This window comes from Nasonia vitripennis, chromosome 2, assembly GCF_009193385.2.
Source record: "Nasonia vitripennis strain AsymCx chromosome 2, Nvit_psr_1.1, whole genome shotgun sequence".
Lineage (NCBI taxonomy): Eukaryota > Metazoa > Arthropoda > Insecta > Hymenoptera > Pteromalidae > Nasonia > Nasonia vitripennis.
Window position 1 is genome coordinate 3,536,658 of NC_045758.1, and position 14,589 is coordinate 3,551,246.

The following is a 14,589-nucleotide window of genomic DNA, read 5'->3' on the forward strand; positions in this document are numbered from 1 at the left end:
GCCTGCGGCAGATTTCTTCTCTCTGATGTATATACAGAAGCGACGACTCACTTTTTCTCCCCACGGGTCGGAGTGTAAATGCAATTAAAGCACAAGAGAGGTGGATGGAGAACAGCTGTATGCAATGTGTCGACGGTGTGGTCCTCTCGCGTGCAACGAGGGCTTTCTTTTTTGGCTCCAGCCGAATTCCAGCCCGGCTATGTCACCGCAAGTGCAAAAAGCTTAACTGCTCGGCTTTCGGGGCTACTGCGCTTTTTACGCTCTCGTGAACGAGCTTCCAGTATTCTCTGCGCCCGTTAAAGCATTCGGGGATCTTTTACGTAAGGATGTGTCGCGAATCGTAGTGTATACCCGTGATAACTGATCAGTACTGATATTCTATTTTCACCCGCGTATATAGGGTTAATTCCGGTGAAAAGGCCTTGCACTAGAATTGCAATTGGAAACGCGAAGCGCCCGGGGAAAAATCGATCTTCTTTCCTTTACGACACGACGGTAATTCGATCCAGTCGCCGTGGAACGAGGTCAAAGGGCCCTCGGGCACATAAGTGTATATACACGTATAATATATCAATATTCGCAGTCGTGCTGCTTGATGTATGCCGTGGATGATGTATATAGGCGCGTCACTTACCCGAAGACCTTTCTCGCCGGTGAGACCTATCTCTCCAGACTGGCCCTTCTCACCCTTGGGACCCTCGGGACCGTCGAGTCCCGTGTCACCGGGTTCACCTTCCGGTCCTTGGACTCCTGTGATGCCGAATATTCCTACGTCGCCCTTGATACCCTTGCAGTTGCATTTGTAATCGCTGCACGACTGGAACAGTAAACGGTGAACATTAATGTTATTAATCGTTGTAATAGATGATTCTTAGCCTATGTGTGTACATTGTGGGGTATTAAATTTTGATGGAACGTCAAGCACGATTATGCTTTCGATAAATATCCTGCGGTATTACAACTAATAGGGCGCGTTCGGCAATATCCGCGGGAGAGTGCAAACATTCGCTGTGGGCTGTCCCATTGAAATCGAGCTGCGGCGACAATGACTATTTAATCCGAGATGAAAATGTTTCCGAGAACTCGTGCGTGCATTAATTAATGTTAAGTGAGGTTTGCTCAACGCTTTGTTAATGCTCTTGAAAACGAAGAAGAACAGAGAAGCGTGGATGTAAATAATGATAATAACGTTTATTCATATGTATTCCTTGGCTCGCATCTACACGAAAGAGCCACTGGAATAAATTATTTCTTTTCCAGGAAGCGTTGTTATGCTCGTTGTGAAATTATATATATATATATATATATATATATATATATATATATATATATATATATATAAATTATGACGTTCCGAAGAAACCAGAGCGGATTTTCTATTATACGAATATGTTGTGCTCGAGCGGAAGCTTATATTCGTAGTGTTAATGGGTACAACAACCTCCGATATTTGGCCATTTGCCAGACGATATAAAAACTGACTGAGCTTCTCGCTCGCGAGCAACAAACTTTGCGCCGGGCAAGACAAATAATTCGATTCGGTTTAAAATAGGCGTGTATAGTCTTAACACACTTTTCGCAGTTCGTTACTTCATTGTTGAATAATCTTTGGTATTAATGTGGAGACTCGAAGATTCTTCTAGGAGGGTTACCGATCTTCGTATTTTTAGTCCTATGAATCACGTTAGTTTAATAAATCATACACACCACATATTTCTATTATTGCTATCCGTGTCTATACACATCAAAGTGCAGCCGGGTATATATTGAAGTCACGGCTGAGAATCCGCAGAAATCCCCAAGTCTAAATCTCCGAAGCGCAGAAGCCAAATATTTGCGTAATATATGTATACCCCGGGGCATTTAATTTGCGCCCCGAGCAAAAGCAAGCAAAAATCTATTTTAAATTCCTTAAGTAGTCTGCGCTCGCATCGCGCGACATCAAAGGGCCGCTTTCCAAGGCGAAAAGTAATTCGACGCGTAAAAATACGGCTCTCTTGCGCAAGTGAAAATAATCCTCTTGCAGAAGCATCAACTCGTCGCGCAGTGCAACGGAGAAAAAAAAAACACTCGAGTAAGATGAATATATCGCGCCTATACTCCCTCTTCTTTTATCTCTCCGATCGTCCTCCCCTATACATATACGCGTGTGTATACATATGCATTACGAGGCATTTCGGGAAGCGGTGCATTTGTTTAGAGACGAGTCAGGAGTCGAACCGGAGCAACAAAAAAAAAAAAAAAATGTGCACGAGACACACAGACACACATATCCTTGCCATCTGCGGCTCGGACTCGGCTCTGTCTCTCTCTTACTCGTTTGTAGCCTGTATTCGCTTCCGAGAAGCCCGAGAGTCGTTCCCAAGACGGCGAAGGCGGCGGAAAAAAGGCCGAAAGCGGTTCGATGAAGAGGAGAAACGCAGAGAGAGAGAGGAAGATAAAGAGGCGAAAAAGGCTGTATACAAGAGAGATGCCGATCCCTTCGGCTCGTCCTTTATACCCTAGAAACGTCTCTCGGCTACCGCTGCTGCATACACATTGCCGCTGTTCCCTCGAGAGATACACTCACATATACACACACACACGCGCAGCGAGAAAACGTGCCCGTAAACGGGACATTTATGATTTTACGCATATTTCGCGCGCTGACGTAATTTCCTCGCGACCTCGAACGATGGCTGCCTCGCTCTGTGTGTGCAGCTCTCGTGACATAATCCGCGCGCCGCGGCTCTTTGCGCGCCAGCGGAATCCACGAGAGAGAGAGAGAGAGAGAGAGAGAGAGAGAGAGAGAGAGAGAGAGAGAGAGAGAGAGAGAGAGTAAATTTAAACTTTTATTTTCTCCCGCGCTGCCGAGCTTTTATGGGAGAATCGAGGGATATTGCGAAATTTTATAGGGGCTTTTTGAAGTCTCGCTCGAGAAACCGGTCGAAATAGATCACGCCGTAAGGAGAGGGATTGATATTTTCGAGGGGGAAACATGTATCTACACACATGCGAGAAGCTTGCTTTACGGCGTGTTTTCCTTCGGAGCGCGGCAAGAGGCTCGCTTTATACCCCCTTTGAGAGCCTTCGAATTCCGACCAGCAAAGTATATAGTAGAATTTGCTTTGCTTCTGTTTATAGATTTGCCCCACCTTATAAAATTCGAAAAGAAAACTCTTCCACCCACGCGAGCCATCACCAATACGCGAAAATTTACGAAGCCGCAGCTCTGCCGAGACGACTCTATATAGCTAACGATCTCGTGAATGATCATTTCCTGCGCCGCGGCTCAAGCGCGTTATGTTTCCACTCGTCCTTTCGCGCTTGGCTCATCTCTCGTTTATCCACATTTCTTCTCATCAGGCCGAATGAAAAAGCAGTTCGCCGTCGTTTATGTCTCGCGCAGAAGCTCTGCTGCACGCTATCAACTTTGTATCCGCAAATAGACCGTGACACAGTGTATACGCCGACGAATTTTCTTACCCGCGCGCCGAGAACTCGATATAAATTGATAATGACGATTTTCAGTATATATATATATATATATATATATACGTATCGCAATTGTTTTTCATCACGCGCTTCCGTCGTGTGCGCTTGGCGCCGTCGAGGCCGAGATGAGCTTTTATAAGCACACGATCGAAATGTTCGGGTTTTTGCTCGGATGAGAGGAGAGTAAAAAAAGACGAAATACATATCATATAGAAAAACACAAGCGTGCTGCTTTTTATCGCTCATTGGAATCGCGCTGCGCCGATATGAAAAATTGAGTCGTCGATGCAGGTCGAAAATAGATTTAATTACGGCAGCTGCGCTTCTGGCCGATGACATAGATTTCGCCGAGTGGAATTTCATTTTCTATTAGCGAGAGCAGGGTCATAAACAATTGCTTCGCTTCTCAACGAGCTGCGTCTGGTCAGTTTGTTCTCCATTAAAACGGCTAAAATTGTCGCGTTATACCGAAGCTTTACGGGAGTTTTGACCCCTCGTTTTGGGTACACTTGCTCATAACGTCCCATTTGATATTTCGCGAGCCTTTACGACGCGCCTATTGACATCGCGGAAATGTTTATAATAATGAGTACGCGCGAGTTAATTGTCAAACCGATTAGATATATCACATTACGTAAGGTGTTTACATTGTTTTACAGAGACACTCGGTGATTATTTTCGTAAACATTGTCCAATGGCCTCTACGTGCTATCAAGATTTATTTTCAGCTGCGCAGTACACGTCATATTTCAATCTGCCCCGAAGCACATTATTTTCCACAGATGCGAAAAGCAGCCCGATTCAAAAAATTTCACGTAAAAGAAGCAGCTCCGAAAATAGCTTCCCGTAACGTACAGCCAGCGAGGAGAGCATTATTTAACGATTTCTTCCTCTCGTGCTCGAGAAATTATTCATCGAAAGCGAGAAGTAGGAGGATAAGGCTCCGCGCTGTGTGAGATATCCTTATCGATGCTTCTCTCTCTCTCTCTCGCTCTCGACGGGGTCGATTAGCATGAGCTGCCGGCGTAAAGATCATTGATCTACCTTTTACAGGCCCTGTCTTATTCAAGAAGCTTCTATCCCTTTATACCGACACGGGATTCGCTGACCTTTCCCACAATTTTCGAAATTGCCAACCGGATCAAAGAGATCATTTTTACACGGACTTCTTTCACCTCCTTCATTCGGGCCAGTGCGCGCGTATCGTCGTATAATTACTTTATCAGGCCGCGATTTCGTAATGAGCCAAATTGTGCAATCGAGAGAACGTTCTTGACTCTTTTTCAATGAAGATCGAACGAGTTGCGCAACGAGAGACGCTCGCGTGTAATAATTCCCAAAAAGGAGTCGTTCTTTTTTTTTTTTAAATCGTCGAGCCTTTATAAGCGAGCTGCGCAAACCAACTGAGCAAATAAAGCACCGATGCAAATAAAGTGGCTACTCGAGTACACGAGCTAATACGCGACGGCGCGTATACTCGAGTGGACACTCGAAAAGCTCGCGATAGCGCATGTACTCGAACGATGTATGTACTGCAGTAGATGAAGCGCGCGGCCGTTCGGCATTGGCATACTGCGTGTTGTCAGAAATTGATATGCGCGCAAGAATTATCGTCGGAAACGCGCAAGATACGATGAACTCGCGATATTTTTTGCACTTCGAATTTATGTATGTCAGCCGCGATACGGCTGTACTGTTACGTCCAATTGCCATCGCGGCGCGTTACATCATTGCGGAGATTCTCCGAAATTCGGTGTTTTTTTTTTTTTTTTGAAAAATAAGTCGTGGCAACTTTTCTCTCTCGGGAATATGTGTACAATAAAGAACGATTACAATAAAGAAAGACGCGCGCGAGCGTCCGGTTTATCATCGCTCGTACTAGTTTCGCACTCCCATATCGTTTCGAAAGACCTACTTTCTATACGCCGCGCGATTAAAAAGCCGTCCCTCTATTACGAGTGTATACGTCTGAGGAAAACAATCGGTCCGAAAGCAACGAGCGCATATTCGACAACTGCACAAAACTCGTAGTCTTGTCCATCAATCGAGCGGTTACGGCATCGGCTTAGCGACATTGATTAATCGGCGCTGCAGACACACTCGCGCGCGACCTCGGCATGGACTCTCTCGTGCAAGTGCAAAATCGTGGGCGCTCGTGGGCGGCGGCTAGAGTCCTATAGCTATATGCTATATGCGCGCTCTCGAGCGCACAATATACCTCTCCTGCTTCTTCGGTGCACTTGCGAGTCAGAGAGACGAGTCATACCGCAGCATCTGCTTCGACCTCCATAAAGCTCGTCCTACGTGCTCGTCCCCGTTTCTTCGACGGCGGCTGCGGTGCTCTTTTTTTTCCGTATAGCTCTCGCGCGCTGTACGAGATTTGTTTTCGTCTGTAGTGAGCGGCTTTTACTTTCCTTCTCGTCGGAGAGCGAGCGGCTCTAAATCACCCGCGTAAATTGGGTGATTCTTTTTTTCCCGTGGATTTTCCTCGAAACGGGGTGTATATCCCATTGACGTTTAGAGGTTGTAAAGAATTCTCCACTGCGGTGAACGTTTTCCAACTTTTTTTTTTCGTTTCGAAAAATTATTCAAACGCCCGATAGCGTGTTTAAGTCCACTCTGTACTGTTGGGATTTTCGCGGAATCGAACGTATGGCGAGAGCTTGCGAGGATTTGAAACATCCCCGCTTTCAACAACTTATCTGCTTTACGCGGTTTACAACAGCTTTATGGAATGTACGAGCTACGCCGTGTTTATGCGCGTAGTTTACTGTATGTGCGTAGCTGCGCAGCTGCGCAGCTGCGAAGAAAAACATACGAGGGGAAGAGCTGATTTTGAAAAGGCTTTTCGTTACAATCCGTAAAATCGGCCCAATGTAATTCTTCGTCAAATCGCGGCGTATAAGGCAGTGCGCGTGACAACAGGCGCAACTCGGAGAAAACGAACGAGCGCAGCTCGGGCCGTAAAAACGCGGTTCAATCCAATTCTAATCGCTCTCTCGGCACACAAAAGAGCGCGCCGCGAGAGGGAGTCGGATGTCGGAGCTTGCAAGCTCCGCTATTTCTAGCGACGATACACACAAGGTGCGCGTCTGGAAGCGAACGGGGAGTTTGCCTCCCGTAATCTCCCGATTTATCCGAGAATTAGTTGCACCGCTCGCGAGCGCAGATAGCTCCGAGTTATGGCTCTTCACCGCTACAGCGACAGTATAGACGGGGGAGTAATAAAATTTTTTAATGCGCTCACGGTACGACTCTCCGTATACAAGCGATGCTTTATACGCGCTGCTCCTTGCGGTCGCTGTGCATCGGTCGAGTAATTATAGACGCGGATCATCTTCAGCTCGTACAATATCGCGCGCGTTCGTATTTTGGAAAGTTTCGGCTTCGAAAAATCTCAAAAACGATTATCAATCCTAGCTAAATATACACCGCGAGCTCGCCGGGGATAATATTCGATAATTTTTTTTTCTTTACGCAAACTCGGATAAGCTCGGCCGTAAACAGCTTGTATATATCACAGCGATTCATCGCGCGTTTATTAACGCACACATTTAAAAGCGCAATTTCGGAAAAGTAGGCCAACGAGCTTTCGATTGCGAAACAGCGGAAAAGCGTCCTGGAGTACACCGCGTCGTCGAGAAAAAGTTCGCGGGTGCGCCGCAGAGCTTGTCGCGCATGAAATGCCAAGTGTCAGATCGCGGCTGAACTTTGTCGGCGCGCGGCCCGCTGTAGAGGAGCGACGATAATGCGATATCGAGGTTACGCTGACTCTTTCGTAAGCGATTGCGTCTCTCTTGCTCTCTGTCCCTTAAAGATCTGCCCGGAGACGTGCTCCACATTGTATACGCGAGGAGGAGAATTTTTAATAATTCAGGCGTTTAATAAATCTACAAGCTCTCTTTTTGTTGCCGAGAAAAACATTCAGTGCTTTCAGTGTTTCTCAATGGAGAGCCTCTCTTGCGTCTTGCCGCCGCCGCTGGGTAATGAAAATTAGCTTCCTACATTAGATGAAGATCTCGGCGAGTTGAGTCTGTTAAGTTGAAGTGTCGGTACTTGGGAAGCAAATTATAGCGTCTCTCTTTCATTTAACCAGACGTTCTCGTGTACTCGCGCTTATCTATCGCTAATTTCGAAATTATTTTCTCTCCTCCTCGTCTCTCGCCAGCTCGTATGTGAAACATTAATACGAAACGCGAGATGATAATCGCGCGGAACGATTACGACGTGTGTAATGCACCGAGTTATAAATTCTGCTTACACCGTATCCCGTTGATACAGCTCCGAGTACACGATTTATCTATTCGCGCACAGGGTCACAGCGTCACATTCGAAAAAAAAAGTATAAAACTGTGTGCGTTTATTGAGCGGTTCCAGCGAATCGAGGGAAAAAATCGCCCCGCGGACGTTTTTACACAGATAGATTTTACGAGCAGCTTTATAGATGCAAACGCCTGAGTCATTGATGAGAATAAATCAGCGAGTTTGTCAAACAAAGGCTTTTTTATGCTCGGTCGTGCTGAGAGTGCGTGCGTATACGAGCTCTCGATACGGATTGGAAAAATCGACGATTTGCGACGACGGTTATTATTTTAGCGCGCTGCCGCTGTTCTGCGATTTCGCAATGACGTTCGATGTGCGATAATACGTTCTCTAATTCTTGTAAAATGTAGGAAAAGGAGTAAAGAATGGAGTTAGTTTAACGAGAGACCGAAGCGTTTTTTTATCGTTCACAAAGTAGCCTCTCTCTCTCTTGGGATGAAAGTAGCGCGGTTGATAAGCGATAGGCCGGCGTTCGTTTTCCGAGAAAGCGCACAATCGAGTCTAGAAAAAATATTGCTGTTGTGCAGCGGATAATTAGATTCAGTTTCAGCTTGTAAGCTTCTCCGTTTTCCCCAATATACCAAACTCGAATTCAACTCGACGCGAAATTCCTATCGATCACACGTCGTCGCTCTTATAGGGCTCGCATTGGGTAACGAAAAAAAGCTTCCGTCCTCTATTATTATCGTCATCTCTCGGAAGAATATTTTCTAGAACAGCGAGCACTGGCCTTGATGTGTTTACTCTGTCGTTAATAGGGCGCGTGCGGAAAAACAGCGGCAGATACCTAATTACCATATCTTGGTTCGCTGTGTGCGTGTGTGTGTTGTGGATGAACTTCTTCGAAAGCATAACACAGTTCCCTCGGTCATATTACACGTACACCTATTCCCATGCGTGTCGCGGAGCTTGATTAAGTTTCCACCCCCGTAATTCACGAGCTTGCAACAAACAGAGCCGGGATCGATAAACAATCACGAGCAACAGGTCATCCCGAAGAAGTTGATCGGGAGAGAAGTTCTACTTTTCCACTCGTGTATCCGTGTGCGTGTGTGTGTGTGTGTGTGTGTGTGTGGATGGGTGTCTGTGCAGCTAATCATCGCCGCGTTAATTGAGCCAAGGGATATCCTCGTCGTCTCCGCGTTCAGGGCAGTAAAAAGCGCGTATTAATAATACGCGGGCGTAAAAAGTCGTCTCGTCACGCGTATAAAAGCCTGCGCGCGCTCTCTCGAAAATAGTAGTTTATGGAGGTGGACTAAGAATAAACGAGAGTCGACGCCGCGGGCCGGGTTCCTGCAGTCGAACATCGAGGAAAGGGGGAAAAGAGAGCGCGCCGGTGCGTTTCTCTTTCTCTGTGTATAATACGCGAGAGAGAGAGACGCTGCGCCTATTAATAGGAGGGAATACACGAGTGGAATCGCATTGATCGATTCCGAGATTTTCGTCATTGTTTTCGTAAGTCCTAAGTCGCTTATTATCCGGATCGAACTCATAATACGCGTCTCTCGAAAACACACTCCGTATTGTTATCCGAGCTGCGACGATTATGGCGCTTCTTTTATCGCGCTATAGCTTCGCTCGAGGACAAAATTATACCGGCTGAATTCCAGCGGCAAATGACTTTCCAAACAGCGGCGCTACAGGCCTAAATACACACCGCGATGGAACGGGTTTACGCGAAAACAATAAAGCCTATATTTAGCGAACTAAACTGTACAGCTGTGCGTTTTGAAAATTAGGTCGCGGAAAAGCCGAATTACCCGGGGCTCCTTTGCGAACGCGGAAGAGTCGACGCAAAGGGTGACTTTAGCGCGTTCGAGAATAGGACATTATACAGTGCAATAAACCGAGGCTCGTATGGTCAAAGAGTCGTATACGGTGAGTAACTGTCCGTGACGCCTCGATATTGTTTCCGCGTGTGCAGCCCGCTGACCAAAGTGTTCTCTCCGTTAAAAGATCGCTCCTATATGCCTTATGCGTTAAAAACCGGCGGCGAACTTATCAGGCTGAAATTTAATCTCCAGCGAAAGGTCAAGTCGTATCGGCGTCGTCGCTCTCTCGACTTTGTACACGAATTCCTCTCTCTCTCTCTCTCTCTCTCGACAGTCGAGGAATAAAAAGAGGCCTCGAATATTTAAGAATGACGAAAAATAGATTTCTGGCCGACGACACAAACCGCCGAGCGAGCGCGCAATCGGCTGCGTCTTCTGCGAAACGCGCCCTTATCTCGTCGATAAACTCTCCGAGGCGGTGGTTCGGTTTATAATTTTAAAGTGTTTTTTTCTTATACTTTATACCAGACCGAGAGGAAAATCTCTGGGTTATCGGGCCGACCAGCGGATACGTTATATGCTCGTAAACAAAACCCGATGCATACACAGAGCGAAGGGCAGAGCGCAGAGCTTATCGGCGCTTAAGCGCTTCATTCATGCGCGTGCCGAGCTTCCGGTTGGGAATTATTTTCGTCTGCACTTGAACTCGCTGTTCACTCTCGTACGTGTCTTTCTCCGGCGATCGTCACGAGAATTCTAGGAACGAGGAATACTTTCGCGAAGCACGCCGGAGATGTGCCGCAATTTAGATAGAAGGATTTAATTGGCTCGAGATGCGAGTGAGAGAGAGAGAGAGAGAGAGAGAGAGAGAGAGAGAGAGAGAGAGAGAGAGAGAGAGAGAAAGAGAGAAGCTGCGTGTGTACGTGTTACGGATACGGAGGGAATTTATCGGCGAGCTTTAACGACCGATATACGCGCGCGTGCGTTGGAATCGGAAAAAAGCGTGTGACTGATAGCGTGATCTGTTCGTGTGTGTGTTTACGTGTGTGGGGTAGCTTCTCGGAGTGGATTTAATGTTACGAGATTATTTCCTGGAGAAGCGGCGGCGAGTGACTGAATTTTAAAGACGAGAGCATAAGCTTTCTGTGATTCGCGTCGAACGAGTGTAATTATTTCATGTGAGCGATGTATGTACGCCAGAGATTTAATAATATCCCTGTGTCGAAGCGCATTAAAACGAGAGCGAATCGCGGCGGGGAGAGTTTTTGTGAAATCAGCTGCGCGCGCTCGTAAAATAATTTAATCATCGCGGCGCGGACTGACTAAAGTCTTACGTCTCAATTCGATTCGACGCTGTGTATTAATACTTCAGATACCGCTCTCGGTGAATTTACGAGCTCTTTGAAAAATAACGATTCCAGCTATTGTTCGGAAATAATATTACTTCGAGCTGGATCTTCTCAGATCGCTCGACACACACACACACACACACAACATCTGCGAAATGAATGGATCTAAAAATACTCGAGCTCCCTATTAATACCTCTCGTCACGCAGGCGTCCAGCGGAGACCGTGAAACTAAACGTTTTCCATTGCAAAAATCGTGTATAATTGCCGCGAGACACAACTCCTAGAATAAAACACTTACTCATCGCTATAGCTTCTAGGTGTGGCTGGTAGAGCGAAGGAGTACCTGTGCACACACGATGAAATTCTAATTGAGATGGCAGATTCGATAAATCACGAGCCATTAAATAATTGCGATATCTCTTTGCCATCGGATGAGAGAAATAAAAAGATACCTCGGTAATGCATCCCGCGAGGCATCTAAAAACGAATAACCGCAGACGAGAGATAGAGTAGGGTTGAAGAAAGAGAGCAACAGACTGCGACTTCATATAAAGCCGTCTTTATCGATGCCTTAATCTCCTCCTCTCACCGCCTCTATATATACATATAATGCACAAGAGCGGCTCGATCGCCCGCTTAAATTTCGGCCCGAGAAATGCATCTCCTCTCGATTCAGGTTATCCACACACGTACACATGCAGCGAAGCAGAGGCGAAGGGGAAGAAGATGAACGAGGCAGATATAGTCTCTCGCGAAAAAAGGAGCACCATCGTCGGTATTGTTAGCCGCATAGCGCTCGCAGAGCAGATCCCTAATGAGGGTATCATTTTTCAGGGTCAAACTTAGCAGCGATAGAGTCGCGTGTCACGACACGTGCTCTGAACTCTCCCGAGAGAGCTTACCTGTCGAGCTGTGGTCCCGCTCCTTGTGGCCGAGTCGGGCGTCGAAGTCGCCCACTCGAGAATTCAGTGCCGTGTGTGTCGCGGATAGACACGCGGAAGTCTCGAGTGGTCAACCCGTTTTACACGCTCGGATTTATTTATCCGCGCTGCAGCTGCTTTTGCTCTTGCTTTCTCTCTCTCTCTCTCGCATGGGATGAGATGCAGCTGTTACGCGTCGTGAGCTTCGAGGCGTTGGTTTATAGAGAGAGCGCTGATTATTCATTGCTTGTTAAACGTTCTCGTGCGACGAGGCTTTCGACACGTAGCTCGGCTGCTTTTAAACAGAGACGCGAACTGTTTCTATGCGCACTAAATCAACTGACAAGTTCATCGATCGGGCATAGATTCACCGCCCAGTGATTAGAGATGTAACGCAGAGTCCATTGTTCAGCTGTAGCCCGAGTAATAAATAAACATTTTTTCCCGCGTACAGTAGCTGCCGGAGGTAAATAACATCTTTGCCAGGTGATCTCGCTGATACAGCCCAAACACGTGTGCAATAACGCACATACAAGCGTACCGGTCGCGCACGATAACGCTCGGCGGTTCGTTGACCATTTACAATCGATTTCGTTGCGTCATATGCAGCCGCTCGATCCTTGTGCCTTTTATTTTCCAATTTCCGCGTCGGCCTTGCGCGTTTATTATCGACTCGCAACTCTCGTGTACACGTTCGTAATGATCGGCTCGCGCGCACGTGTAATTTTAAAAATCGGTGCTTCCGCTGGCGTGTATTGTTCGTTGAAAATTGGCGTTTTTCGATGCTGGCCTGCTGCAGGGTGGCTCATAATTTATGCGTTTGATTCGACGATAATCGCCTGCGTCGATGATGGACGCTCGTTAGCTTGATTAATGAAGATACGCAGCGATGTTGCAATCAATCGTAGAAAAGGAAGTCGAGGCGCGCTCTGATTTCTGACAAAATGAATTACGCTTGGTCGCATGCAGTCGAGAGTGCGATGATGATGCTTCTCAGCACGCGCCGTGAGTCATTCAATGAAACGCATCTCTCTCTCTCACTCTCGAACGCGATCAATCATCGAGCCGAGAAAGAGAGTTTACTCATGTGCAGCTTCTCCTTTTGCTTAATCAAGCCGCGACGACTCTTCGTGATGCGGAAGCCGTGTAAACACTTGGCGCGTCGCTGCATCGTTACAAAGACGTGGTCCACGCTTCGATTGTTTTCAACGAGAATTAATGTCACGGCAATGGAATCTAATTCGAGCGGCGATAAACTCCGATGAACTCTTGGCGTCGCCCCCAACGTGGAATTCGTCGAATCCTCAGTTTTTCCGCGCGCGCTCCATTGAGGTCGCAATCTAATCGGCGAGCTCTTATGGAATCCTGAGTGAATTTTCCTCGTTACCCGGTTTGTTTAGCCACGTGGTCGGCAACAATTGCGAGTTGCGCAATCGGTTCTCGAAAGCCGAGTTTACCGTTCGGTTCATCGTGAAAAATAGCCGCGCGCATCCCTAATTAAGTCGAAAAGCCTCGCTTGCATCCGCAGCCCGAAATTGCCCTAAACGCGAAATAATATAGCCCCGCGTCGCAATCTCGTAACGATATGCCTCCCCTTCCCCCTACTTAGCGTCCCTACCCCCACCCCGCCGTCGTCTCCTCCTTCTCCCCCCTCCTCGAAATCGTAAATCATCGAAAGAGAGAGAGAGAGAGCCGGTTTTTATCGCTCACGCACACACGCGATTCACTCTGAGCGGAGATGCGCCGATACCGATTTCGCTCGGCGAGCCCTTAATCAGCGCGCGAATCGGCGCACTTTGATCGGCACTCATGCTTCGCGGGGGAAAAGGGAAGAGAATGACGAGCCGCGACTCGGCGAAAGTCGCGGGAAAATCGAACTATGCGCCCGCGAGGGAGAAAGATCGGTTCGCGCGGGAGACAATGGGGGGGAGAAAAAAAAATCGAATTTTGGTACTCACCACGGCCTGGGTTGGCGGCAGGTGGCAAACGAGGGCGACGACGAGTAGATAGAGGCAGGCGAGGACCGGCAGGGGCCGGAGCGCGCCGTCATCCCGGCGTCGCTTCTCGGCTGGTCCCATCTCGCCCTCGGCGGCGAGAGCAGCGGAAAACTCCTCACTTGTGCTCCTCCTCGCTTCGTGTCCACGAGCTCCCTCGCGTTCAGTAGTAGCAGCAGCAGCAGAAGCAGCGGTGCAGGCGACAGCTACGAAAGCCTCCTCTCTCTCTCTCTCTCTCGATTCTCGTCGGTCGGCGGCGCGGTGCCGAGCGCACGGAGGAGCGTTCTCGATCTGCGGCGCGCGTGCGAGCGCTCGAGTCAGAGAGGCGCGCGCGCGCCCGTGTAAACGCGATCCTCGGCCGCTCGTTCTCTCTTTCTCTCCCTCGCGTCGTCCGTCTCTGTCATGGAGCCGCCGTTCGTTCGCCAGGGCGAGGGCCGGCCGATTCGACGTCCCTCCTCCTCTCTCGGGCCGACTCGCTGTTCCGCTGCGCTTTCTTATCTGGCGTATGTATCCCTGCGCGCCGCGGATGCTGCTCTCCTTCTCTCTCTCTCTCTCTTTCGCTCGGCGCTGCGGCCCACACGTGAAACACGGGAGGAAGAAAGAGCGAAGCGAGCCGATAGCGGCAGCCGCGCAACAGTCGGGAGGAGATGTGCGCTCGGACTGTGTGCGCGCTCTTCGACAGCCCGGGGAGGCTCTCTCTCACTCACTCGCTCTCTCGCCGCCGCTCCCCTACCGCCGGGCCCTTGCGGCAGCAG

General features: G+C 48.3%; 1 protein-coding gene across 1 annotated transcript in view; it reads right to left on the minus strand.

The window, feature by feature from the left end:
• Nucleotides 1-14,123, minus strand: part of LOC100119790 (collagen alpha-1(III) chain) — a 33,522-nt gene extending 19,399 nt beyond the window's left edge. Inside the window, exons 1-2 of the mRNA XM_001603461.6 lie at nt 13,799-14,123; nt 635-817 (exon numbers count right to left, since the gene is read on the minus strand). Coding sequence (XP_001603511.2) covers nt 635-817; nt 13,799-13,918 — 303 coding nt within the window. The 5' untranslated portion in view covers nt 13,919-14,123. The remainder of the gene's footprint in view (nt 1-634; nt 818-13,798) is intronic.
• Nucleotides 14,124-14,589: the final 466 nt, after the last annotated feature.